Consider the following 27276-nt stretch of genomic DNA (forward strand, 5'->3'; position numbering starts at 1 on the left):
ACTGACGACTGACGATTTCCCGCTCTTTCTCCGTCGCTTAGCTGCGCTTATTGTAGCCGCAAGGTTCACTCGTGACTGTATTAATAATTAATAACCTTTTAAAGCGCTCGTTGGTTAAACGGTACGCCTGCACTTTGTCTTGATTAGTGGTGTCAAACTAATAACGCTGCTTGTTACAATTTGGTCTAGTTTGTTTATGTTTTACTGGTGTATGTTTGCACGAAAGTATGCCTGAAAGTTTGTGGTGCGCAAATTAATCGTTAGTCAAAAATATAGACTCCAACGTGATTGTGCATTATCGTACGGTTACCATGTGTACTTGAAACGCAAGCTTTTTTCATATACAATTGCGTTTTCTCCTTACGGGCTTCTTGAACGCGGCAGACAGTTAAAGTCGACACGGCAGCTCCGACATCGGTGCGGATTTCACTGGCTCGTGATCGCCGACGCTCAAAAATTTCGGGCCAAATAAAGCCTTTTCTCTCTCTTTCTCTCTCGAGTTGGATTATTGTGTTTTGCTGACACAATACCGCTCGCTGCGGTCGATGCTACAATCAGACACGTTGTTAGGCGTGCGGAAGAAAGCGTCTCTGGAACATTCGAAGATGATCACCAGAACTCACAACTTTATGTAACGGTTTCGAGGCAAGTCGCTGTTCAGGTCTGTTTTCAATGGTGGCTTTGTCTAGGCCCACCATAAAATTAACTTGAGTAATTTTTTTTCGGTTTGAGGAGAAACGCTGTTGCGACGTGTCCCTGCTTTGGCCTCCCCACACAAACTAATGTAACCCAAGCGTTGTCTAGAACCCTTTTTCTGCGACTTTTTGTATTTGGACATGCACCCCCCCCCCCCAAAAAAAAAAAAAAAAAAAAAGTGGTCCATTACTAAAGAGCCCTGCCTTAAAGTTCGCCCGTGCGAGTGGAATCTAACAACGCCGCGCAAATAGAACTCGGCCATGCCTCCTCCGTGGCGACCACGCACCCACCCAACGAACGGACCGGACAGCGTACAAATGTTTCTCGAGGTCGGGCTCGATTTATCGATTTATACATAATGCATGATCTGCTTTACGGCCGCCGTTTTTCCTAATGTTCGAGGTGGCGGGGGAATGGACTCACTATTTTTATTCTAGTTGAAAAAAAAAAAAAGGAGAGAGCGTACGTTGAGGACGTTAAATTTATTTCGAACATATGCGGGACGGAGTAAGAAAAAAAAATGCGGGGGGTTGCTTAGAGCGTCGCAAAAAAGGACTTTGGTTTTCGCTAGCTGCAACTATGTAAGGCGCGCTCAGCCTGTTCCCCGGCGTCAGCCTTAGCTAACTCGAGCAGCGCGAGACATTCGTTTTGCTGCTCCCTCACCAGCTTCCTGTCTGCTCTCCAGGCAGCTCGTCACTCGCAAAGGTGACGAAGTGCTCGGGCGTCGTTTATGGCGTCGCGTCTCTGCTGCTTCCTCGGGAGCCGCCGAGCGACCGCTTTCGGCGCGTCGCGCTCGTCGAGTGAAAGTAACGAGCGAGTGAGAATTTACAGCCGGCAGTGGTGTAAGGACGAATGACCCCCCTCTTCGACGGCGCCTCGGGCTTCCGTCCACGGCCCCATTCGTTCCGACGCGTCCTGAAAAGCTGGACGGTTCCTTTTCCACTTCCAATAGTTTGTAACGAGCTTGTCGGCGTTGCTTTGTCAGCTTCGCGTCGGAATAGTTGGCACAGGAGACTCAGGACGGACGCAAGGCCCCGTTTCTTTCTTTTAGAGGCGGAGCACCTTAGGACCTCGCTTTGTCCGTGGCTTGTCCCTTGGCGTCCGTGTACACAGTGTTGCGCATGCGCGAGGAGCATTGCATTGGATTACATTTGGATTGGATTAAATTGAGTTGTATCAGATTGGATTGGATTGGAATTGTAGATAATGTACACACGTGTTGTCACTCATTTACACGCGTGAGTGGGCAATGCCACGGGAGGTTTACGTTAATAAAATCTACAGTGCTTCGCCCACTCGTCGTGATTCACTTCGTGGAGATGCGTGAATTTTTTTTTTCTTCTTCTTTTTTTTTATTAATGCGAGAGCGTTTGCGACCCCTCACCGCCCGGGACGTGATGACGCCTGTCTGCTGGTCTGTCCCTGAAGGATGTCGGAGCGGTAAGCGTGATGTAAGAGCACAGGTGGCCACTTGCCTATTTCTGCAAGTTGGTAATGCCAGTGCATATTGTCGCGTGGATTGTGTGTTAAGCAGGGCGATCCCCTGTTTAAGGTGTGTACCGGTTATTGCACTTGGTACAATCTCCAAGTGATGGATACGTGCCGTGTTTCCTGGTCAGCCGGCTAGCACGAAGAAGACGACATAAACGCGTGATCCGAGCCCCGCGCGCTTGATTCGGTCAGCCATTTTCGCTGAGATCGGACGTGCTCTCTCGCCTTTCCATTTTAGGCGCCGCGCCTAATAAATCGGTGCAACACCGTACAGCCGATTTCGCCTGCGTCTGTCGGGACGCAACAATAGAGAGTTTTAGTTTGGCGTTTTTACGCTACGCTCCGCTCCGGGTATCCCCGCTAAGCTGCAGCGGAGCGGCGAGAGGTTTTCTAGTTTTAGTTAGGCGTAATGCGCAGCGGACCGGTCCTTTCGGACTAGCAGCGCCGTCTGACAAGTTTGGCGTAATGAAACAGAACCGAAAACCATTCCCCCACTTCAACAATGTAAAACCAGTACGTATAGCTTATTTGTTTATTACGTATTGACACGTGCAATCGTATTGCGTTACTGGTCAATTACAATGAATGATAATAAATTTTCGACTTGACGGTAGCCACACAATAGACAACAAAGTTGCGTTCCAGATCCAATCGAATCCTTTTCGACGGCAACAATCCAACGCGGCGTTTTGTCGCAGTGAACTTAAATAGTTCTGTGTAGTTTTTAAATCGGTTCGCAGTCGCCACTTCTCGCAGCAAGCACAAGCCCTCGTCGATGCAGAACCGCTTTCGCGGTTTGCGCGTCAAACAAGAGCCTGAAGCCGCGCCGCTCGTCGCAGGCGTGGCAGCCATCTTAGAATAGGCAAAGTCGTCGCACGCGCGCGAGAGGGCGCCCGCATCGCCCCGCCGCGCTAGCGGAGCGGGCCGCGACGGTCCGCTGAGGCTGCGTTTTAGCGGACCGTGCTTCTCGCTCCGCTAGCCCGCTTAGCCACTAAGCGGAGAGCGCATGCGCAGTCGCACTCCCGCTCCGCTTAGCTGCTGAGCGGAGCGTAAAAACGCCAAACTAAAACTCTCTAATATTATAGCTCTTTCCGTCTCAGTGTTCGCTGGCGACCCGCGGTAGCTGAGTTTTGGCAGCCATAAACATTTCTCAAGCGGACGGAAAATAAACCGACGTGTTGGTTTGACCTTACTAGCAGAAAAAACAGGAAAAAAAAAAAAACATGAGCGTGTTCGCGTCTTAGCGGCGCGGTTTCTGACGCCAGTCTGACTGTCAGTCGACAGTCGATGATGAACCCGTCGCGGCGGCTTAGTGGCTAAGGCGTTGAGCTGCTCAATACAAGGTCGTGGGTTCGATTCCCGGTCGCGGCGGCCGCTTTTCTGATGGAGGCGAAAAGCAAAAACGCCCGTGTGTACGCGATTTCGGCGCACGTTAAAGATCCCCACGTGGTCAAAATTATTCCGGAGCCCTCATCGCCTGCGTTGTGTAGGCCCGTTAAACCCTACAATCAATCAGTCGCTGATTACATCGTGTCACGCTCTCTCAGGAGCAGGTCTCAAAAAATCATAAAAATTAAAAAAGAAACGGTAATGGGGCCTTTATAAATAAGGCAGCTTATACTGCCCCAGGAGAGATGTTTTTCCAGCCATACATCTGTGTTTAGGGATGAAGCCGACTTTTAGGAGAATGGTGTAAGCTTTGTTTTTGTAAGCTGGCTTTTCCACATTGCCTGTTGCGCAGTGAAGTATCGCCATTTACGGAGGGAGTGTGTGGTTACAGAAAACGGCTCTAACTTTGTGTCATCGAAAGTATCCCGAAACAAATTATGGCAATTAGCCGCTGAGATTAACATTGCGCTCCACAGCTTCGCTGGTCTCGTTCTACGCCGAGTCGAAGGGCACTGATTTTTTTTTATTCAGTGGAGGAAATTGGGCCGTACTGCCTATGTATAACCCAAATGCGTGCTTCATTATGGTAGCGGTTTCTATCGATAGTAAGTGCGCGAGTGTAAGTTGCTCATTTATCGAACTTCCTTCAAAAGAACTTCCAGAAGTGATTTTTTTTTAAAGGCGGAATAGTGGATCATATCCATCATATATTTCATCGTCAGTCTGCGCTGATCTTAACGTCCTGCGTCGTTTTAGCAGGGGTGAGACAGCTGCGCATTTTGCGCAGTTTTGATACAAATTGGTTTTTCTGCGCCAGGCTGCTCCAAAAGCTTGAAAATTACAAAAATTGCGCCAAACTGCTCCAAAACAGACTGAGAGCCAAGGATTTTAATGCTCCTGTCAGTTTCAGTGGGGAAAAATGCTTACTGATGGCGTAATTTTCCAGCACAACCAAGGCGATGCTGTTTATGGGGGTGTCTGCGTTTACATTAAGTCATTTGATCTGTTGCGGAATGTTCCGCGACTCGAAAGACGGGAGTTCATTAAAAACAACGTGGTGCCCGTGAATTCGTCTTTCGGCCTTGAATGTGAAACGCGGTGCGTGCTTGAAGTGAAATTTCGGGCTTATTGCGGTGTTATAAAACGCAGAGTTATTGCTGCCTTTGACAGCGAGCTTGCGAGCGGCGGGAACTGGACGATCGACACTGCAGAAGTGGTGGTGCAGGCCACATCGCCGCAAAATGTTCAAGTAGTGTCCGAAAGCGGGACGGGCTATTATTCACACAATAGTGATAATGGTTCATCTATCTGAAGTAAAATTCAATGCCAAGAGGGAGGTGGCTAAGGATAGCAACGTTACTCAAATTACGATCGTAGTGAACGTGCACCTTGGGGATTGAAATGGGAAGGCTGGTCGTGTGCGACTACTTTCACCTCCCTTTGCGCAACTTTTGGCGTGGCTCTACACTTGTGCGTAACGCCCATTCTCGGATTACAAAAAGAATAATTTCGGCATTCACATGATAAAAAAATGCCTTACAGTTGCTTAGTTTTTCAATTTGGTATTCTCAATGGCGCTCCACGCTATCTATGCATAAAGCCTAAGAATTTAAAAATGGTTTGTAAAACGGTAGTGCAGTTCGTACCTTGTGATACTCTGCAAGAAAAAAAACTTTATTGAAAGGCTGTTTCAGTGTTATGTACGTTCAAAACGAATTAAAAAGTGCAGATTTACCCCCTGAGTTGCCAAAAATTTGATTTTTTTAGGCTCCTAAGGTGGTATAATAACTGTCGTTCTGCTGCTCCAAATCAAGGTTCTTCTGCTCCAAAATCAAGATTTCGCTGCTCCAGAAACTGCTCCCAAATATGATTCAGCTGTCTCACCCCTGTTTTAGGCGCCGGTCGTATGTCCGTCAACGAATAAAAGCGCTACGGACTGATCCGGCTCTCATTCCGATTCGTTGAGTCCGGGCGATATCTCCTGTCTCGGCAATGTACGTGCCTCCTTTTGGCTCAGCCCATTGCCTTTTCTCGTTCGGGTTCTCTCCCGTGTCCGAAATTTCTGCAAATGTATCCGTCCTGCCGGTTTCATCGCTTATACATACGGCAAGGTCTGGCTCTCCGTGTCATTTTCTTTTTCCCTGGCCTTACCGTCGTTTTTCCTCGGCTTCCATCTGGCCGTAAGACCGGCAGTAGCAATCTCCCTGTTTATGTCAGGATTTCGTGTATCGGCTTTTCCAAAATATTCGCCGCTGCTGCTTTTTTAGAAGGCCCCTGGCGATTTGAAGTACTGACGGCATGGCGCCGGTGCCGGCTCTCCCGTATCGCAGTCGCTTTCATCTCTTATCACCGCCTCTCCCGCGATCGCGTGTAAGTTGGGAATCTCTCTCGCTCTCAATCTCCGCTGCGCGCTCCCTATCGAGACCGCCTGAAATAAATCTTCCTTTGCTCACCGCGTTCGCTTGGTACGTTTACGGCGCACACCGAATTGCACGCACACACTGCCCCGCGCATGCTCATCAGGTTTACAATGGAGGAAGCCGGCGAACGAGCCTGGGACGTGTTTTTTTATGCGCGGGATTTGCTCCGAGGCAACAAACAAGCGACTCCCCGTGTTTATGCGATCGTAATCCGCTCCCGCCAAATCCTACCGGCGTCAGCCCTCGTTTTGTCGTCGAGCGCGCGCACGCACCGTCCCGCGAGGTCGGAAAGAAGCTGCGGGCGTCGCAGACGGCATCTGTCTCTGCATGGCTCGAGGAACGGTGGGGCGAACAGGAGCGCTGCGGGCTTTCTGCGAGGCAACCTTGTCGAATGCGATTATCGGGGGCGACGGGCGAACGACGGTGGCGACGGCGACTTCCGTGCGACCCCGACGACGAGGCGACACGGGTCGTTGAACCCCCGTCGTCGTCGTCGCTGGCTTTCTTGTTCTGTTTCACCCCCCGGCGCGTGTAGTAGTGTCATGAATGCGAGTGTCGTCGTCTTGGGTGTCACAGGCGCGTGTGTGACGGCGACGCAGACTTCCCGTGTTGGTTTTTTCGTTGTTGGGGCTCTTAGAAGATACGAAGGTGGTTGTACCTAGTAGCCGACGCGCTACACGATACGAGTTGTCGCTGCTGCTGTCGGTCGGGGTCGTTTGCCGCCGCCACCTTGATAAGTGCGTTTCTGTTGCACCGTCGTGTCCCTCCTTGCCCCCGGTCTGCTCTCTTTTGCGTCGCTGGAATCCGGAGAAGCGGTGCGGGTGCGTTGTCCCCGGCGCGCCTGTTGTGTCGGCGGCGTGCAATTTAAGGCAGTGTGCAGGAAGCAAGCGCACCGGCGGACATTAACCGGGATGTTAAAGCATATCGTGCTGCGAAAACGAACTCTAACTAAGGGTTTCCGTAAAAAAAATACTTCCTTGACCGAAGTCGGCCCTCATTTGCGTACAAAGCATGTGTTCTTCCACGTGTGTGTGTTGTGAAAGCGGACCTTTTAACGGAAGGGGTTCCGTAATAAGCTCTGCCACGGCATCACCTCGCTCGGCCCGAGTGTTCGAGCCACGCCGAGAATGGACCTTTTTCCAGTGGCGTAGCCCTCTTGCGGCGGCCGCCCGAAACACTCTTGGGGGATTATAGAACCCCCCCCCCTCCCCCCGCCTGCCTTCCGCAGTTGAGGAAGCCGTCTGCACCACGCCTTGTTGTGATGACAGAGAAATTTTTCGATGGTAGCCGTAGCGCCTACCTGTCGGCCGCTTTCATGGCTCAGAAAACGGAGCATACTTAGCTGGCTCGGCGTTAACAATTGGCTAATTCGATATGGCGTCGTTTTGTTTTAATTTTGCCCCCCAAGAATAGCGGATCTGTGGCTGGGAGCAAGAGTAGCGCATGGACAGAGCTGTACTGAAAAAAAAAAAAGGTTCATTGTAGAAGCTCTGCTCTTGAACCGAATCGGGGCTGACGATGGTTACTCGCGCCTGGCACAAGAAGCAGGTAAATCATGATGATGACACATCGCGATGCACGCGCGGACGGGCAAATCTTTGCTCGATCTGAGGACGTTCACACTACGCGATTAAAAGTTCGGCGGGTGGTCACGGTATATTATTAGTGCAGCAACTCACCGCTGTGTTGCGAAGAGTCGACTCCTCGTTCCATTCGTTGGCGCGGCTGTCTTCTCGAACAAGGCGTTCGGCTTCGACTGCGCCTTTGCGGTGGGCGACTGCGTTCTCGGTTTTGATGGCGAGTCAGAACGCGTTTGCCGTTCTGCCCGTTCTCCCTCCCTCTCCCCAGGCATCTGGTTTGCCGTGGGGTATGTAGATCAGCTGACATTGCTGGAATTGTCTGCCAGTCCGCCTGTCTTGATGTCTATTTCGTGCATTTTTTTCTTCCCTGTAAAAATCGACGTGTCTGTGAGACTTTCTAAAAACCGCGTGATTTCGTTTCGGTCCTCTTCGCCGAAGTTGCGATTGACCATCTTTTTTAGCGCGACACGTCCATTCATAGCCACTTGTCGTCTGCCCTCGAAACGTGAGGAGACCCATAAGCGGCTCCGAGAATCTCTTTTATCAAACTTATCTAACGGACGAGGGAAAAAGGCCGGGCGGGAGTCGCTCGCACTACCGAGAACGAATAGGCTTAGACGAGCGACAGGGCTGGGCGAAATCTTGGGTTGCCTTCTACGGGTCGACGGTCTAGTCGCAACGTGCCAAGTCGCGTCTTCGTCGCTTCGGCGGAAAGGGTCGCGCTAGTCCGCCACGTTTGATTTGTGGCGCCGGAATCGCTGACAACCACCGGAACGTCTATTTGAGCCGCTACGGTTCGTTCGAAGAGAGATGGGTGGACTTTGCGCAACGTTGCTCTCTGGGTTCGGCGCTTCCGTCGCTGTGTGTCGAGACTGCTCAAGGTCGCTCGCTAATCTTGGTCGCTCTGGAACACGCCGTGACGAGAAGCAGCACCCACTAAAGATTAGCGTTTACTGCGCGAGTGGTTACGTGGGAAATGTTACGCCTCTGTTGAGCTTGTGAATTCCGGGAGCTTCTTCTGTATCGCCACCGAGGGGCTGTTCGGCTGAAAATGTGTGCGGAACGTGGAGTTCGATATGAATGCCGTATTTTCGCGCGTATAACCCGCGCCAAAAATGCTAAAATTTCAGTGGTCAAGTAGAAGTGCGGATAATACGCGGAGTTTTTCCCCTTTATGAAGCTTCACGGCAATGCGCGTTGTGCAGTGAAGGTCCTACGCTGTGACACTGACTAAGCCTTCCGCCGAAGCGTTTGCGCAAAACACACAAGGGCAAGGAAGAAAAACAAGGGCGAGTGCACTCTAACAACTGCATTTTATTAGTGAATTGTGACTGTCGCCTTCCAGTCAGGGTATCCTACTTGCTAAATATACGCTTTTTCTGTCTGCACAGTATAGGATGTGCTGCTTGAGCAGTAGCTTTGGTGCAGCCGTTCCTTAGGGTATATCAAATGTGCAGGTAATACGCGGGGATTTTTTTTTTTTTCCGGCGGGCTGAAAGTGGGGGTGCGGATTTTGTGCAGGGACTGGTCATACGCGTGAAAATACGGTATTTGCTGCGATGTGCGTTCTGTTTTAACGGGTGATTCGTAGTCTTCCTTCGGCTGTACGAATGGCATGCGTAGCGCAGGCACTGGGAAGAAATCGGATTGTATTTAGTGGAAAATTTCGGTAAAATTCTGCGTGGTCTTTTTGCAGTGGAACCACGAATTCTCCGCATTTCCGTCGTGTTCTTATGTAAAGTTTCTGTGAATGTCTCGGTCCGGTTCACACGCGCCAAATACCCGTCTGGATAATGCTCTGAAGCGGGCAGTGTATTTCTGGCCACCTTTGCACGCCACCGTCACCGAGGAAAGTGACCCCGTGCGAACGCCAAAAGTTCAACTTCGTTTCAGTGCAGCTTATAATGGTATGTTTAAGACATACAACTCGAGATCGAGTAGGAGTTCTCAGGCAAAACACCTCCCGACTTAGTTGTAGCCCCGAAGAGTTTGAAACGCCATCAGTACCGTTCAATAGCTACAAAAGTCGTCGCCGAACCGCAGTCATTTTTTTATATCGTGAATTTCGTTATACTACTGAGCTCGTGTCGCGTGCGGAACTCTTCTAAAGCTCGAACTTCTTTTGTTAGAACGGGGAGCAAGTGGGCTGGTTGGTGGATGTTGAAAACGTGAGAAACGGAGCAAACTGACGGGACGCAGAGTAGGAGACACCAGCGTCGTGTGTGTGCGTGTCTGCTACTCTGCGTGCCGTTATAGTTTGCGCTGTTTCTCACGTTCTCAATCATTTATTGCGAAATTCTGTGTCGAAAGCCCTTTAATAACTACAGCTCCGCCAACCTAGCCTACCGCCTACTGCAGTTCCAGAACCGTTTATGGACGTTTCACAAGCATCCCAAATTTCCCTGACGCTTTTTTTTTTCTTTTTTCATCTTCTGGTCGTGCTGGCAGTGTGATAGTGTGATGGTGGCGTGATAGTAAAGACTGGTATGGGTTGTCCATCTAACGTGACCTATTAAAACGCTGATTGATTGATTGATTGATTGATTGATTGATTGATTGATTGATTGATTGATTGATTGATTGATTGATTGATTGATTGATTGATTGATTGATTGATTGGAGGGTTTAACGCGCCGACGCAACGCAGGCGATTAGGCGCGGCCGTAGTGGGGGGCTCTTCCGGATTAATTTTGACCTCTTCAGGATCTCTAACGTGGGCCGAAATCTCGAACACACGGGCGTTTTTGCTTTTCGCCTCCATCAGAAAAGCGGCCGCCGCGGCCGGGGAATCGAACCCGCGTCCGCTATTAAAGAGCTAACTGTAACACCACGAGCGCAGCCAGTACGGGTCTTAGCGCGCACTCGTGCGTCTGAGCGCGGCCCGTAACCCTGACTCCTCCTCGCGTGCGTGCTTCGACCCCCAACTGCGTGTCCGTTGTGTTATAGGAGTGCCCTTGTGTGGCGCCGCGTTCCTGCAGCTGTCCAGACGGAGTCTGTGTAAACACGGCGGGCCGAGGTTTTTAACCCTAGTCCCTCCCGAGCCGCTTGTAGCACGCGGGGCCCGTTCTTTCCCGCTTGGCGTTTGTGTTCAGTGAAATTCATTCATCGCTTTTGCTTCGACAGCGGACACGAACTACAGGCAGGCGACGACACTTCATAATCGGTTTGTTCTATAGACCTTTTTTTAGCTTCTTCGTCCAGGGAGTTAGCTGCCATGTTATCAGCGAGCTGTGCTAGTGGCCCTATGATCGGCGCTGTCGACATGAAGATGTGAAGGAAAATTTGACATCCACCTCAATGCAGCCATGCGGCTACAAAGGAAAACTATACAGTTTTCTCAGAAAATTCGCAGTTGAAGAAAAAAATGGCAGCTTCTTCACTCCGTGGATGATGGCGAGGGTGCGGAGTACAGGGACTCGAAATAGCATCCAAGTGGCGCCCCGAGTGACATCCGATTTGCGCCCCGACCGTCATTCGATTTGAGCCGTGAGTTGCACCTTGATTATTCCCTAAATGAAACTGCAACTCGCGGCTCAAATCGAATTTCGCTCGATGGTGGTGTGCGCACGGATAGACGCGGACGGACATTGGGAGGGGCGAGGGAGTAAGCCGTTTGACTCTGGGGTACGCACCATCACAAGTGAGGGAGTAAGCCGTTTGACTCTGGGGTACTAACTCACGGTCGCAGCCCAATGGGTAAGACGACTGACACTAACTTTGTCTGGTCTACGAGACACAGGCTCGAATCCGGCCGGTGCCTGTGTGATTTTTTTGCGATTGCAAATGCTATGCGCACGGACGCGGGCGGACATTGTGCGGCTCTAAGGTACTCCGCACCTAAAAATTCGTCCTGGTCCCGAATTCGAACCAGGGACCACCGCTTAAAGGCCAACTGCACTCAAAATTTCGACTTCTTCAAAACCCTATTTCCGTATAGTCTGCTTAAAAAGAAAGCAACATGCAAAATACAACAGCTGAAATACGCACGTGGACGCCGCAAGCGGCCAGCAAAAATCGGCGATTTTGAAACCGAAACCGAGGAGAGCGCGGCCATTGCAGTGACGTTGCAGCCGTCCAGCGAGCGGCCGGACGGTCACCAGTTCGGGAGAATGTCTGCGCGCAAGCTCTACGCCCGCACGGGGCAGCAGAGCTCGACCGGTTCTCCCGCGCTGCGTGGCTGGCCAGAGGAAAAAGCCACCGTCGGCTGGAACGTCACAGGCGCGTCATGGCTGTTTACGCGATCCGCCGGCAGGTGCAGAGTGGGCTGCGGCGGAGCTTTTTTAAACGCTTCTGACTGATTAACGAGGCGTTTCACGGGGCTACCACTTGTGTCCCAGCTTATTTGGGGGTACTTACTACGCATTAAAAATAAATTTGGCCGAGGTGAAATTTGAGTGCAGTTGGCCTTTAACCGGAGCAGTCGCTCTACCAACTGAGCTAACCAGGAGGCTAGTCGTTTCTAACGCGAGAGCGAATTGATCGATAAGGGCAGGTGTTAATCGACCTGATTTAGGTGAAAAAATTATGTAGGGGCTGCATTGAGGTGGATGTCAAATTTTCCTTCACAGAAACTTACTCCACCTTGGGGTTTTCCCCTAAATCTGGTCGATCGACACGGAGATCTAACTACGCTTGCGCAACACAGCCCATAACATGTCCTGATCTTATAAAGAACAAGGAATGAAAAGGCTGATAGTATACTGATAGCCGTTGTTGTCTGTTGTTTAACGGTGCACGATTGTCTATGGCCTGGTTTAGCGCTGTTATCATTTGTTACTCGACGGCTTATCTTCGCCACCATCAGCCTGTTTCGTCCGCTTCAGGACAAAGGCCTCTCCCACAGGCGATATCCCGTTCCAAGGTAATCCCGAAACTTCCGTTGCGGTGCGACGTGGTCATAGGCTGCTCGCCGCCCTTAGCCCGACCTAAAGCGTACCAAATTGCCTTTATTTACGAAAATAACGAGTCCAATTAAGCTAAGGGAATGTTTGTTTCTAAGTAAAAAAAAAAACAGTCCCGGGCCATCTCCACTAACGTGAAACCTGGAAATCGGTGAAACATGCAGTGTTTCGGAGTATTCTTGGAGCCTGGGCGTTTTTGCCCACGGAAATGAAATCGTAGGGGGGGGGGAGGTAGAGGTAGACAGCTTTGCTTGAAGCACGAAGCGTTCTAGCGCGAAACGTTGGAAAACGAGTGTCCCGGTGTTTTTAGTACCGTGACTACATGAGCCGATGTATGACGACGACGACAGGAGACGCCGGCAGCCCGAGTCCCTAAGAGACTTCACCCCTTAAAAAAACTATATAGCATTGCTGGGGCGAGAACTCAGTCCGTTCGTGTCAAAACCTGCGATTCTACTCCGAGACAGTTGTAGGAAAGAATAGAGGGAGTGTTCCACGCGAACCAGCAGATGGCGCCGGGGGCGTACAGCAGGTGCTCGGCTTGTACCCAAGGTGAAACGGAATGTCGCTTTCCCATAGACTCGCAACTCCTCCTATCGTGCGCTGTCCGAACAAAATCTTTTCCCACTTTGTCCGGCGTAAATTGAGAAAATCCGATACACGCGCCGTTAGGCTGATGCGAATAATGTCGCGCTGCCTCGCGTGCTTGTTTGTACCAAGCGTAGGCGAGGTACCCGATCATGTTCTAAGAAGTCCGTTTACTCGACCGTATTGGTATAGGCTTGCGAAAAGAACGTGCTTCATTCGGTATATTAGCTAGGAAAGTCTGGGGCCTAATAAAGGCACAGCGTCGGCACTAAAACAAAAAAGAAACACGGAGAAGGTGCGTGGGAAGTGTTGACGATTCTGTTCCTCAACTTCGTTTCCCGGCGCCACCCTTCCTGGAAACGCGTGGCCCTTTTCTTGGCTCGAAAAGAAGTTTGTGGGAAGCAAGGCTGGCGTGGAGACTTGGTTTGCCAGCCCCAGCTTTCGCCAGAAGCGCGAGAGGATGGGGGGGAGGAAATTTGTTTAACCAAACCCTGCCTCCCCTCAAGGCAACGAACGGTTGCGTTTACGTTAGCTGGAGGCGTTCAGCCGGCCCACCGACCGTCCGTCCCTTTCGCTCTTGCTCTGGCATCTATCTGCTTTTAGCTGTTTCGTTTTTCCCGCGGTTTTGTTCCGCGTAAAAGACGCGGCCCCGGCGCTGAGCTGCCGTATCCGCTGGGGTTGTATGTTGTTCTAGCTTTCTCCTCCCCCTCCTCAACCGCGACACTCTGTAAGACGTCCGACTTCGACGACCGGAGCGCCCTCTAGCCGCGAGCCTTCCACAAATGGTACCCCGATCCGCTTGTTATTGCTGAGCCTGGGAGGACGAAGAGCGCGGGATGGGTTCCCCGACGAAAATCCGCCCCGAACGGCGGCGCAGCGTATTGTAAACGGAATCGTCTGTCCCTTCTTGCTTTCATTTTTTCTTTTGCGGGGCTCGAGCCCGGGGTCTCGCCAGTTGGCGTCATCTTCCGCGTGGTGCCGAAGACCAAAGCCCCACGGGCGGTGCAGTGAGGCCACCGCCCAGCCGAAATGGGTGGCGGCGAGCGCCTAACCACAATAAACGCCGCTCATACCCCGTACCCCGTGTTTATCCGATCGGAGCGCCCATCATCCTTCGCACGTCTTTCTTCGAGACGGGTTTGTTATGGTTTAGCGGCGTACACACGGCGGGCATTCTTTCTTGATCGCCCCCCTCCCCCTCTTACCGCTTCATCAGTGACGCGTTGTGTCCGGATGGATTGCTCTGGCCGTCGGACGGCTTCCCAGAAAGCGCCGTCGAACCACGGAGTCGAGGAAGCGATTCGGTCCGTCTCTCTTTTTTTGGCCCTAAAAAAAAAAATCGGATGTTAAACGAAGTGCTGAGCTGTGCGGGCTGTTCACTCGCGCCTTAGCGCTGCCGCTGTTGGCGCGCATCACTCGTTTCCTTATCAATTTACTCTGCGTACGCTTCCACGAAGAACGTTTTCTCTTCGCTGCGAACCACCCAGCAAGTGGCCATGCTCACCGCGCTAGCTGTTTCGTAAGAAGGCCGCTTTTGTTAGCAGTGAACGTTTCGTCGCGCGGGCGGCTTCTTCGGCGTGCAACGTACCGCAATCGAGGAGCTTACTCTGCCTTGGGGTTCGGGAACGCGTCTTTGCAGCGCTCTCCGGCCGTTCACGTCGCTCGTAACCCGGTTCTTGTTTACCGCTTCATCCTCGGCCTGATCGGCCCGGGGTCACGTGGTCGGTCTCGATTTCCGTCTTAGCGGAATCCCTTCCCTTCCTCCCGTCATCTCCTTCCCACGTCGTTCTCCCCCACCGTGGCGGGCATGCCTTGTACAGGACCCCGGGCACTCGTCTTCAGCGTATAAAGCCGACCCTCAGTCGCAGCGAGCCTCCGAGTTCTTGCTTGCGCCGCGGTCGCCGAGTGCGCGAAGGATTCGGTTCTTCAGTGCTTGACCCTTGCCAGCCAGAGCCCTCGGCGCGTTCAAGGACGTGACCTTCCCTAGTCGTGGGGCCCAGGAGTATACTGCCGTCAAGTTCAAGCGTGTAAGTGGCTTGTAGCCGGTGCTTGCATGTGTGTGATTGCCTGCAAAGCTCTTCGTAACGGTCCTTCGTTGAGTTTCGCTTTTACGAGGTCACCGCAGTATCGTTTTCTGGACCAGCTTGTTTAAATCTCCCGCTTTATTAAGCCAGCGGTACGCTCTGCGGCAGCCCGCTGACTGAGCCGTGGGCCTCCGATTTCATGAACCGGGCTTAACCACGGCGCATTGCCTGTCCGAAATGGGACGAGGTGTTCGTTTTTTGTTCCGCACTGCTTTGGAGAATTTCTGTTCGAACGGAGTTCCTAAATTGTTTGTGGGCAATGATTTTTGGTAGACCGAATAGACCCGCCGTCGTCGCCTTTGGCCACATTGCGCGCATACCGTACATGCGTCGCTTCTCACCATTCGTATCGCAATCGTTCCTCCTGTCCTCGCGCAGCGGTTTCTTTTCCGCTTTAGGTGCGAGGCACCTTAGGACCTCGCTTTGTCCGTGCCTTGGCGTCCGTGTACAGCGTTGCGCACGCGCTAGGAGCATTGGATTGGATTGAAATGGATTGTGTTGGATTTGGACTGGATTGAAATGGATTGGATTAAATTGAACTGTATCGGATTGGAATTGTACATACTGTATATACACACGCGTTGTCCCTCATCTACATGCGCGAGGGGGCAATGCCACGGGTGATTTGCGATAAGAACGATCCCCAGTGCTTCGCCCACTCGTCAGGATTCGTTTCGTGGAAATGCGTGATTTTTTTTTTTCTTTCGCCTGCACGCTGAAGCCTTCCTGAGCTACCTAGCTTATTTCGGCTGGTGGAATACCTCTTGGTCCTCCTATATTTGGCGTGTTGAAGTGAGGGGGGAGGTATAAATCCCTGCACCCCCCTCCCTGGATCTCTGTGTGTGGGTTGGCAACATATCCCAGGGGGAAGGGTTTTGCTGTACGGCCCAGAGCAGTAAAGACTGCGTGCATCGCTCACTTCTGAAATCGCGCTACGTTCGCAACTAGCAGCCGCTGCTTCCATCACGGTTCTTTCTTAGTCGGGGAGAGGGTGTTGGCATCGCGTCGCGGTATGCTGCGCTCGGGGTGCCTCCGCGTCGTCGTCGTCGGGGCGACGGGAAATGAACTGCCTGCCGAGCGTTCGTTGGCCGTCCCGAGCAGCGCCTGAGAGAGGCCGGCTCTTCCCGCAAATGTGTGCAGCGCTGGCAAGCGCGCCTGATGCCATTGCACGCCGCACCCGAGGTTGCGGGTTCGACTCCTCGTTCGGTGCCCCGTTCTCCCGTGTTGCGAAGAGCTGCACGTGGTTAGAGGCGATCTGCTGGAAGTATTCTACGGGTTTATTTAGTTTGAACTTTGAACTGAGCAGGCCGAAAAGGGTGGGTTATAGGCAGGCTTTTTTTTGTATTCGCGATAGAAGTGGATATAGCTCGGAGAAGCGGTGCATCGTAGCCTTCTACTGCATTAACCAAGGCGCCGCACCGCGGTGGCTTATGGTCCAGAGCGTTGGTATACCGTGCTCGAGGTTGTTGGTTCGATTCCTGGCTGCGGCGGTGAAAAACAACACAAAAAAATTCCTGGCCATCTCCACTGAAGTGAAACCTGGGGAAGGGGGGAAGCATGCAGTGTATAAATGTATTCTTCGTGCCTTGGCGTTTTTTGAAACGGAAATGAAACCGTTGGGGGGATAGAGGTTGACAGCTTTTCTGTAAAAGTCTCTTGTCTTTGAAGCACGAAGCTCCCTAGCGCGAGGCGTAAACGTCTAGAGTGTCCCGGTGGGTTTTTTAGTACGCGTTACGTTCCAGCGCTAGGCGTACACGAGGCGTAAACGAGTAAACACTGTTCTAGTACCGCGACTACGTGAGACGACAATTGCGATGACGACGGGAGAGACGCCAACAGCTCCAGCCGCTGGGGGCTTCGCCCTAAACAACGGAGTGTTGAGATTTCCGTGCGCGGTGACGATCCCCGTGGGTTTGCGTGGCGCTCCTCCTAGCCGAGGTGTTGCTTTCCTGGCCTGAAACCTTTCTATCCCCGCTAAGCCACTGAGAGCTGTTGCGATGGTGCAGTGGGACCCAAGACTTATTGCACGAACTATTGCAGTGGGACCCAGGTTGCACGAATCTTATTTTGATGTAACCGTACGTGTCCCTTCGTTTCTGCATTCCAACTAGCAGTGACGTTTGTAATGCTTGCATCTTTACGAAGGGCGCTGTAAGCACACAGGGCGCTGTAAGCATGCAGAAGTGGCAGCATGACCTGGACTAACGACATGTTAGTCGTCGCAGTTTAACGCCCGTGTTCTCAGTGCCGTACTTGCATGGGGAAGACAAGTTGTTCAATGATAGCTCCGCCCGGGCCCAATCGGTTCGCTTGCCCTGAGGGCGACAACCAGGACTCTCAGTGGCCCCGGCGTGATGGGATGGCAACGAACCGGAGCGGCATACAACCGGGCTAACGAGCAGAACTCGATCTCTCTGCTGGGCTTCTTCAGAAGCGCGGAATGGCGACGTTGATCCGCGTGTCACCGCCGACAGTCGTATCCTACAAGGAGGGCCTTGACGCGACCTTCTTGACTTTCTCACCTTTGCCCACGCCGTTTCCTCCGTGGTCCACACATCCTGCTGAAATTAAAGGTTGCAGGAAGCCGGCCCAGTCGGCAATACGCATAACAAGAATTCAAAACGGACACCGACCATGAATGTTTTTTTTTTTTTTTTTGAAAAATTCACGCATCCCCACGAAGTGAATCATGACGAGTGGGCGAAGCACTGGGGGTCGTTCTTACCGTAAATCACCCGTGGCATTGCCCACTCGCGCATGTAAATGAGTGACAATGCGTGTGTACAGTTATATAATTCCAATCCAATCCGATAAAATTCAATTTTTTCCAATCCAATCCAATGCTCCTCGCGCATGCGCAACACTGTGTGTACACTGACGCCAAGGGACAAGCCACGGACAAAGCGAGGTCCTAAGGTGCTTCGCTCCCTGAAAAAACCACGCTTCGGCCTTTTTTTATTCAACGTTCATAATATTCACCCACATTTTGTAAACGTTTCATGGTTGGTGTCAGTTCTTAATTGTTGCGGCACAGCTTGCTGCGTATTCGATTGCACGTAACTTTGGGGATACGGGCTGACGGAGGGGCCCACGCGTCGCCTGGCGTCGCCGCCAGAGGCGCTGCCGCCGAGGTGGCGGGCTGGCTCCGGCGTCGTTTCCGGACCGCCAGCCGAACCCCCCGTGGTGATGGATGACGACGCCGATAAGCAGCCGGCGGCACACTTCACAGGCCGCCTCGTCCCTCCTCCGCGTCCCTCTCCGGGGGCCCCCCTACGGCCCCCGCTACACTCTCTGGGCCAGGATTTGTGCGCCCTCGCGCGACATAGCCGTCCATCCTCGCGCCACCACCCTTCTTGGTTTTCGGGCCTCTCGTATTCCTTTTCTCGTAGCAGGGCACCCACTTTTTTTTTTTTTTTTCGTGTGTGCATTCCGCTCTTTGCTTTCTGCGAGTCGCTTACATTTATCAGCCCACGTAGAGCGAACACAGATGCCACCGTGGCGGGTGGAATGGAGTGCTGGGGACGAGACGGAACGCCCAGCGACCGAGGAGGTGTTGTATGGGGGTGTCCTATTCAGTGCGATCTCGTTTTGGCGACTGATGAGGGTGCTAGATTGGTTAGCTTCGGATTGGGGGAAGAGCAGCCTTGGGAAAGTCCTTGGGCGGTGGCCGATTTAACGGGACAGTAACGTGGAAAGTGCGCGAAAAAGGTTTTGACACATCCGCCGCCATATCTAGATGATCGCAAGCGAGTGGACATGGTACCTTTATTTTCACGAATACCTAATGGATCTCGCGTGTCCTTGCACTATATTGCGTATCGTTAATTTGCGTAAGATTAATTTGTCTCTAATTATTTATAAGCTTCGTGTACGATGATCAAGAAAAAAATGTTACCCTTCTTATTTATTTTGGCTTCGAGACAAAAAAGAAGCCTGAAGGCTAGCCAAGCCAAGTAGGCGAGGAACGTCGCTAGCGGCAGTGGCGCCGCCCACGCCGGCCCGGGACTGCGGCGACAGATTTCCCTCTAGTAATATTAGTATGAAACTCTCTGGGTTAAACTAGAGCCACCAGAAGACGTGGCTTATTTAGTGTCACTTGGTTAAACTACTGTACGGTAATGGACGCATGACGTATATTCCGTGTTCTTTTTACTTGTCGCCTTTGTCTCCCATGTCTCGCCTACGTTTCCTTATCTGGTAATCATATGGGTTGCGGCTCGAAGAGCACTCCTCGATGTTGTCGTTTTCTCGTGGTCGACATCGAGTTCAATCTCTCTCTCTCTCTCTCTCTCTCCTTCACACGCGCTCACTTTTAGCACACGGAGATGTTGCATAACTTCTGGCTGTTCTCGCCCCAACCGAGTCTCACATTGTTTATACGGGCACGCATGTTGCACACGTGTCCGCGCCTTGCTGGCTGGCCACCACGCAGCGACATGTTTGCTTCATTTGCAATTCAAAAATGGCGCGCATGCTCCTCTGCCTGTGCCACTCGGGAGACATTTGGCGGGGCGCGGCCACGGGAGTGTTTTATCGCCTGCGTCTCCACCCGTGTCGTTCCGAGGCGCTTCTTCTGGGTGCATATGCAACTGCATCCTTTCGCGGTTGAATTTGGTTATCCAAGTAAGTCGCGTTGGCGACGCTACAGGTTACCTAGTTTGGGTCTACATTACTGAGACGCTGCGTTGTATTTATATCCGTTTCAGTTGCGGGTTTTTTCTTCCTCGCCGTGAAAAGAAATACCCGAACGTCTTACCAGGCGAGGTAAAAATTTTTGTACAGGGCATATTTGACAGTCGTAGTGGGTCGGTAGATGTACTGCCGTTCTTTTGGACGAGTTGGTGCATACTTGCGAGGATTCAAAAGTGCCGCCGAAAGACAAAAGGCCAAAACACCCTCGTCTTTCGAGAACATTTTTAAATCCTTGCTCAGCACGAACGCCGCTAGTAGGGAGAACGAGCATCTTGCCTGTATCTTGTTGACGGTTTGCGAACGCCACGACAAGTCCGATATTTATCTGCCCGACGCGTCACGCAAGGTTGCGCGGCGTTGGAGCAGCTCGGGGTTCACGTACTCTGGGAGTCGGGGTCAGTCTATTTTTGAGATTGCGCGGGGCCATCCGAGATGGCCTGGCATCCGAGAGAGGTGCCGGCCTCGGATTGTGGGCCCGGGAAAGAGAAAGGAAATGTTTACTTTCAAACGTTCTGCGGGTACACACCGGGGGAGGTCCCCGCGCGCGATGAGTCGCCGTGGCTTCTTCTCTTTGGCCGTTGTGGGGGTTCGACTTATTTTCAGCTCATCAGGGCGGCCTGGGCCTCCCTCTAACACCCACCCAACTCCTCCTCCCCGATCACGGAATTTGGCAGCGGCTTCGAAGCAGGCGCTGTTGTCAACATGGGTTGAACGTCCGTTGGGGCGAGCTGGGATCCGAGCTCGAGCGCTGCTGGTCCGTTGTTTCGGAGCATCCGCGATTGAAGTGTTGATCTGGAGCTATATTCTCTGTTTTGTCCGTTTCAAAAGTGTCCCTTTTGAGCAAGCCCGGATTGGCCAGAAGCGGACACCCGGATGTGAAGGCGTTGAAGCACGGCGGAGCTATGAGCCGCGGCTTCTCGGAGCAGACGATTTTTCGTCGCCTTGTCGGTTCGCTGGTGGTAAAATAAACTTTAAGTTTAATATAAGTTTAGTCGGTTAAAATGTATTTACAAGAACTGTTGCTCAAAAGTCAACTCAAACCCCCCCTACAACTGGAAGTACGTCACAATAAAACGGACGCAAAACGGACAAACACGAGAATACCGCTCCTGCTGTTGCTGTGCTCACACAGCTAACTGGCTGTTTTGGGGGGGGGGGGGGGGGGGGGCAAGCAGTGAAGAATAATCGCGACTTCCTTTTCGAAAATGGAGTTGGAGGACAAAGTGAATCGATCGCAGTGGAGTAACGCAGTGGAGTTGTCCCGGGGCGGAATTCTAGGTTGTGTCCGTTTCAATTCTGACGTAGTTCCTGTTGCGCATGCGCAGAAAGCTACGTCCCGCCTTGCTTGGGCTGCGTCACATCCGAGTCGCCTACCTCCAGCCTATCAGGGTTCACTCCTAAGTGGACACCTTGAAACAGACAGGAATTGGACAAAACAGATTGCTCCGCCCCTGTTCTAAAATGCCGCCAATGACTGCTGACTTTATTTTTTAGTTCTCTTTACTAAAATTTTTATTAGTGTGAGCTTTATTATTTATTTTCGTTGCTATGAACTCGCTGGCAATTGGCGTTTCTCTGTCCGTCTATTACAAACTACGATGTCGGTCATACTGACAGATGATGTAAATATCGGTCGTAATGTCTGCATAAAGTCGCTGTTCTAAGCGGTGATTACTGAGAACCACGTCGGTCCTTCCGCATGCATTCCGTCCTCAAAACCGGCGCGACCGGGGGGCCGTTTCGACTGCCATTAGCGCGCTGCGCGCGAGATAACATGTGCAACGCAAGGTGGATCATTTCGGAGCATAGGTGTGGTGATGGCAGTGGTTATGTCGAGCAGGTCGATGTTTTCCGGGTCGGTCGTACACGGCTAGAAAATGGCGGGGAGAGGGGGGGTTGAAGCGAGTGTCATTACGCAAGCACTCTTGCAGTCTGACGTTGCGGAGTCACGTTTTGGAGAGGGGTGCAGCTCGTAGCTTTGCCTGTAGGATAGGATGCGTCCCCGAAATGTGTGCCGCTGGGCTGAGGGGGAGGGGGAGGGCAGGTTGTATCCTTGTTTTGTTTCGTGAAAAGCGAGTAGGGCTTCTGGCGGTTGTTCGGACGGGTGGAACTGGTTTTGAGGGGGAGGAGGGAGGGATGGAAGGGGGTGTCTTTTGGGGGAGAGGGCGTTTCGCTTCGGATTTGCAAGGCCGCGGCCTTCCCCTTGGCGAGAAAAATATTCCTCGCGACCGCCGGAGGTGCGCGAATGATGCGAACGCTGGCTGCATTCCCCTGACATGTTGTTCACCCCTGTCGGAGGGGCCAAATTGGCGTGTCCTGTTAGTCGCGCTCCCAACTTCCTCGAGTTTTTCCGCGGTGGCACAGCTGGGAGCTTGCAGACGCAATGGTGGGAAGCGGGTGTTTGCGAACGGACGGATGCTGGATATCTCCGTTTCGGAACTCGGCGGGATCAGCTGTGTTGCGCTGTTTTAGGGTGAGTCTACCCGGAGTGTGTGAGGAAGGCGTTTTTAGGTGTCGGATTTTTTTTCTTTCGTTCATTCTGGTTTATGTTCAGCCACAGTGATGCTGCTGGATCAGCGTGTCTTTTAAGCGCGATTTGTTATGCAGAATATGTGATCGCTTGGAAACTAAAACTGTGATAGAAGCGGATCAAGGTTGACATGTATAAGCCCTGGAATTGAAGATATTCGGAGGTGGAATTTTCAGAAAATACCGTGCAAGCGAAATTCCTAGTTTTGTTTTATTAAAGCTTAGAATCAGGCATGGTTTTTTGTAGCTACTAATGGACTCTCGCATTCTCTATCTCTCTCCACATTAATCCCTTTTGCCATGCAAAAGGACCACAAGTTGCCGAAAGTTGTGGTTCGCAGTGTTAACGTATCTGAAAGCGAAACAAATGGTAGTTCCCGACTAGTTTTATCTATCAGTTAGCTTCAACCATTCGTTTCACTGGGCTTTGATCCATTCGTTGTCGATTGACTGCCAATTTCCACTGTTCTCTGTCACTGTGCAGGACCTTTCTGAAAACCCGGGCTCGCTGACCGAAAAGTGCGGCATGCTGGTTGCCACGCCCAGCGTATGATCGTGCAGTCCTCGGCGTAGAGCCACGTCTGGTTCCGGCCGAAGGGACGACCATCGCTCTCTGCCATGGACCGATCGGCGGTGTGCCGGCAGTCGCGTGCCGGGGCCAGACTCCTGCTTCTGTTGTTCGCTTTGCCAGGCGTCTACGCGTCTGTCTGCAGGTCCGTTTTTTCGCCCATCTCTGGAGGTGAGCTTCATTCATTCATTCATTCATTCACCCATCTATTCATTTGTTCATTCATTCATTCATTTATTCATTCATTGTACGTAGGACCAAGCAGCATCATGCTGGCAACAAGCTCAGTTATTGGGCAAAATAAAACCCACTTAGAAACACGGGCATAGAGTGGGCAGTATGTGTAGGGCATGAACAAAGAAAACGGGAGATGGAGTCAGAAGAAGAGAGAAGCGGCAAATCGTGCGGAGTTGAAGAGTAGATGAGGTTGAGTGAAGCAGATTGAGATCGTTTGAAGAGGGCTAGTTGGATGAGAGGAGTGTACTACTAGTGACTGATGATAGACATTTAGAGACACTCGAAAGAAGTTGCTCCTTCGTCATCATCATCAGTCTATCTCTGCCCACTGCAAGGCAAAAGGCCTCTCCCATTGATCTCCAATTATCCCGGTCCTGCGCTAACTGCGACCAATTTATCCCTGCAAACTTCTTCATCTCATCTGCCCATCTAACTTTCTGCTGCCCCCTGCAATGCTGGCCTTCTTTAGGGATCCACTCTGTAACCCTAAATGACCCACGGTTGTCTTGCCTTCGCATTACATGCCCTGCCCATGTGCATTTCTTCCTCTTAATTTCTACTAATATGTCCTTAACACGCGCTTGTTCTCTGACCCACTCCGCTCTCTTCTTGTCCTTTAAACGTTACACCTGTAATCTTCCGTTCCATTGCTCGCTGAGTCATCCTTATCTGAGTCGACCTCGTCTAGTCTGAGCTTCTTAATGAGGACAAAATGCAAGATAAACGCTCCGCACGTTGTCAGCCAGGTTCACCAAGTCCTTGAAACTGGTCGTTGAAGACTCAATTCCCAGCAGAGGTTCATTGATATATGTGTCATAATCGCAGTTATTATTCGGGGATAGTGGCAGTTATTACTGGCTGGATAATGTCATAATGGCAGTTATTACTCGATTTTGTTTATCACGCGACTAGATACACTTCTTACTGCTTAGGGACGTGGCTATTTGCAACTAATGAATAATTCCAAGTGTGGTAGAGGGAGTTGTTTGTACGGCTCGCTCCATTTTCCTTACTTGCGCGCGCACTGCAGACATGCCGGGGGACTTCAGCCTAAAGTCCGGCGACCCCCTGTCGCTGAACTGCACGCTGAACACGCCCAAGTTCACGATAGGCAAGAACAGGACGGAGTACTCAGTCAACGGCAGACACCTGGAGATCAAGTTCAATGACACCCAGCTCCCCAGTGAGCTTCTGTCGACGGGCGACCTGTGGGTGGCCTACCACAAAAACCGCTCGGAATATTCGGACACGGGCAACTACAACTGCAACATCCGGGTGGACGGCATCGTCTTCCACGTCTGTGCCACCCAGGTCACCATCGGAGGTGAGTCTGAGGCCGCAACGCGGTTGCCTGCTAGGCCTGAAAGCGTGAAGTGGTGCTCGTTATCCTTTAAAAAGGAGCCATGAAGACAAAATGCAAGTTTGTTTTGTTCGAAAGATTTCCTGTTTTATAGTGCCCCCAGCGCTTCTCCGGATGCAATGGATGTTTTATTCACTCAGAAATTCATCAATTTAGGTTTGAAATTTTGATTTTCCCACTAAATCGTGTTTTCGTGGTCCGCAATGACATCACGGGAGCCGACCGCTGTGCAGCAGATTCCGAGGCCTTGTTTACCGTTAGTGAACCTAGATGGTGCCACCATACCGTTGCAAGCCGTTTCCTGCCTTTGGTTTGTGTTTGACAGTTCTGGGAGAAAATAATCGTTTCGTGAAACAGAGGGCTCGCTCGACAGATACGGTCACAGAAGATCCCGTTGCTTGCGTCAATCGGCCAGTGTCGTCTGAGACACTTCCCCAAAGCCCCACAGACCTGTGCAGCTAAACCAAGCATAGTGCGCGCCGTACCAACAGCAGTACGCATCGGTACTTCTATGTTTACGTGTGCTTTCGTAACTTCCACCGTGCGTCCCACCATTCTTACTGCTTTAAAAAGAATGTGCCCTAAATTTATGCACAAATAGCTCGTTCGGCAATCTTACAAGCCCCGCCTAATTTGCGTTTGCTTTTCCCGGCCTCTGCCAATCGCAGAGCTGGCTGGCACGACATCATAGGTTCTGTTGTGGGAAATGAGCTTGTGGCCTGCATGGCCATTCCCTTTTTTCCTAATTATGTGGCTTATTTGAGCGAAGTTTGCGTTACAAGTGGGGTCAGTATGATTCTAATGAGGCAATCTTTCGAATGAACCAAACTTGTGTTTTGTCTTCATGGCTCCTTTAATCCTAGAACCTTATGGAACAACCTCACTTCTAGTGCAATTCTAGAAAACTTCTAGAACACTTGTCCTCTCTTGAAGTGTACACTGTGGACGAATTTATCGGTGTTTGCCTGTCAACAGTCTTCGTCTTTTAGGTCCTTACCAGTTCCTTTGGTACAGAAATTGAGAAATTTGGCACAAAATTTTATTTTGAGTAGCAGTTGCGAAAAGTTCATTTAAAAGTGGAAGGATTGCTTTGCGAGTAAGAACAATCTCCTTCCCACTTGTACTTTGGTCTCCCCTGTATTGGAGCATCCCTTTCCTACAATCTTTGGTGACCACAAAGTAGATGCATGGTGTCAGTTGCATGAGAAGTAATACTCCTGCCACGCGGCAAATTTAATGTCATTCGTTCGACTTTGTGCCATTTTCTTGATGCGCTGCTACATAGCCAAAATTAATGTCAATTTCAAATGATGGCAGTTGCAATGGGCAGAAACTTGCCTAGAGAAAATATTTTAGTAAGCACTTCAATATTTGCAAACACTGAGCGGAAAGAACTTAAACACTTTTGAATGCACTTTAAAGCACTTTAGCAGTGCACTTTTTGAGTGCACTTGAATCTGGCACCCACCACACGGGCTGAGGCTGGCCTAATAGCGAGACTAGCGTTTTTTTTTTTTTTTTACAATTTTATTTGGCTTGTTTCATGTGAATAAATAAATGGCTAAAAATTATACGCGTGTAAAAATATTATAATGCCACTGGCGCTTTAATCATCTGTTTTGGGTGGGCTTTTGCACCGAGTCTCTGCTGTCGAGATTACAGATTCGCTGGCAGTACGCAGTCGATGGGTTCTGCATACTCATTCGGTCCCTAATGTCATTTTGATCAAATGTCATTACAGTTTCTCATGTGGCAGCAAACAAATGTCATTTTGAACGAATGACATTTAATGGGAATGACATTAATACCCACGCCACACGTATGCGAAAATGACATTAAGCGCTTAAGGCCTTAAGATTCCGAATGGCATTTGGGCGGGCCGCGCTACACGCAAAAACGCGAAGGCATTAAATGTGTTAGGCATGATGGTGATGACCAAACATAGCAATTCACTCATATTTTAGAAGCTTTTAATATAGAGAGAAACGTCTTACAAGGGTCAGAAATGGTTTTTTTTTTTTTTTTTTTTTTTTTTTTTTGTGAAAGAGAATGTTACGAGAAATAGTGTTTTCTAAAAAACGGTGCGAACCGTTTCTAAAAGTGGCTCCAGCAGCTGCCGTCGCCTGCCAGCGGTAGCCAAATACGAAAAATTCAAAATGATGAGTGACGTTATGGTACATCACGTTCTGCCGTTTGCCACTGTTTCAGCAAACTTCATCTTCTTCAGAACTTCGCCACCAAGAGTGCACAAACAGTCGTCTTATTTCGAAGTTCAGCTACGCTTCCGCGTGAACGCTCTGGTGCTGAGAGTTTCATTGGTTCCATTTGGTGCTCATCTCTTTCGAGGGTAGGCAAATTCAAGGCGTTCGTGAGGACGAATAAATTGTGCGGAACTCCTTAAACCAAAAATGACATTAGAGCGAATGACATTACATTTTTTCGTGTAGCAGTTAATTAATGGCATAAAACCTAAGGCATTAACATGTAATGTCATTTTTTGTGTACGTGTGGCACGGGTATAAATTTGACGTGCAGCAGGGGTATAAAACGGCTGATGAAGCACACGCCCACTGTGTGCGGGGAATGCACTTGAACCGAGGGCGCAGCTGTTTGTTTTGCCGTGCCATAAAACGTTCTGGTTTGAGACCACTTTACCGAAGTGTGGTGCAGCGAGGCGGTGAAAATGCCCAATTAGTTTGCCCACAATGGTGTTTGGGGCTGACACGGCCAGTGGGAGTATT

General features: G+C 51.0%; 1 protein-coding gene across 4 annotated transcripts in view; it reads left to right on the forward strand.

Annotated features, from left to right (window-relative positions):
- Positions 1-27276, forward strand: part of LOC144163198 (uncharacterized) — a 94199-nt gene that overhangs the window by 32328 nt on the left and 34595 nt on the right. For 2 of the 4 annotated variants that reach the window (XM_077694032.1, XM_077694035.1), the window contains exons 3-4: positions 22855-23109; positions 24206-24499. In XM_077694032.1, coding sequence (XP_077550158.1) covers positions 22989-23109; positions 24206-24499 — 415 coding nt within the window. In that variant the 5' untranslated portion in view covers positions 22855-22988. Of the gene's footprint in view, positions 1-14939; positions 15093-22085; positions 22315-22854; positions 23110-24205; positions 24500-27276 lie in introns of those variants that run through there. The other 2 variants (XM_077694033.1, XM_077694034.1) reach the window with 2 other exon arrangements.

Source organism: Haemaphysalis longicornis, unplaced genomic scaffold (genome assembly GCF_048455015.1).
Source record: "Haemaphysalis longicornis isolate Haplotype H1 unplaced genomic scaffold, Haemaphysalis longicornis Haplotype H1 scaffold_12, whole genome shotgun sequence".
NCBI classification, from domain to species: Eukaryota; Metazoa; Arthropoda; class Arachnida; order Ixodida; family Ixodidae; genus Haemaphysalis; species Haemaphysalis longicornis.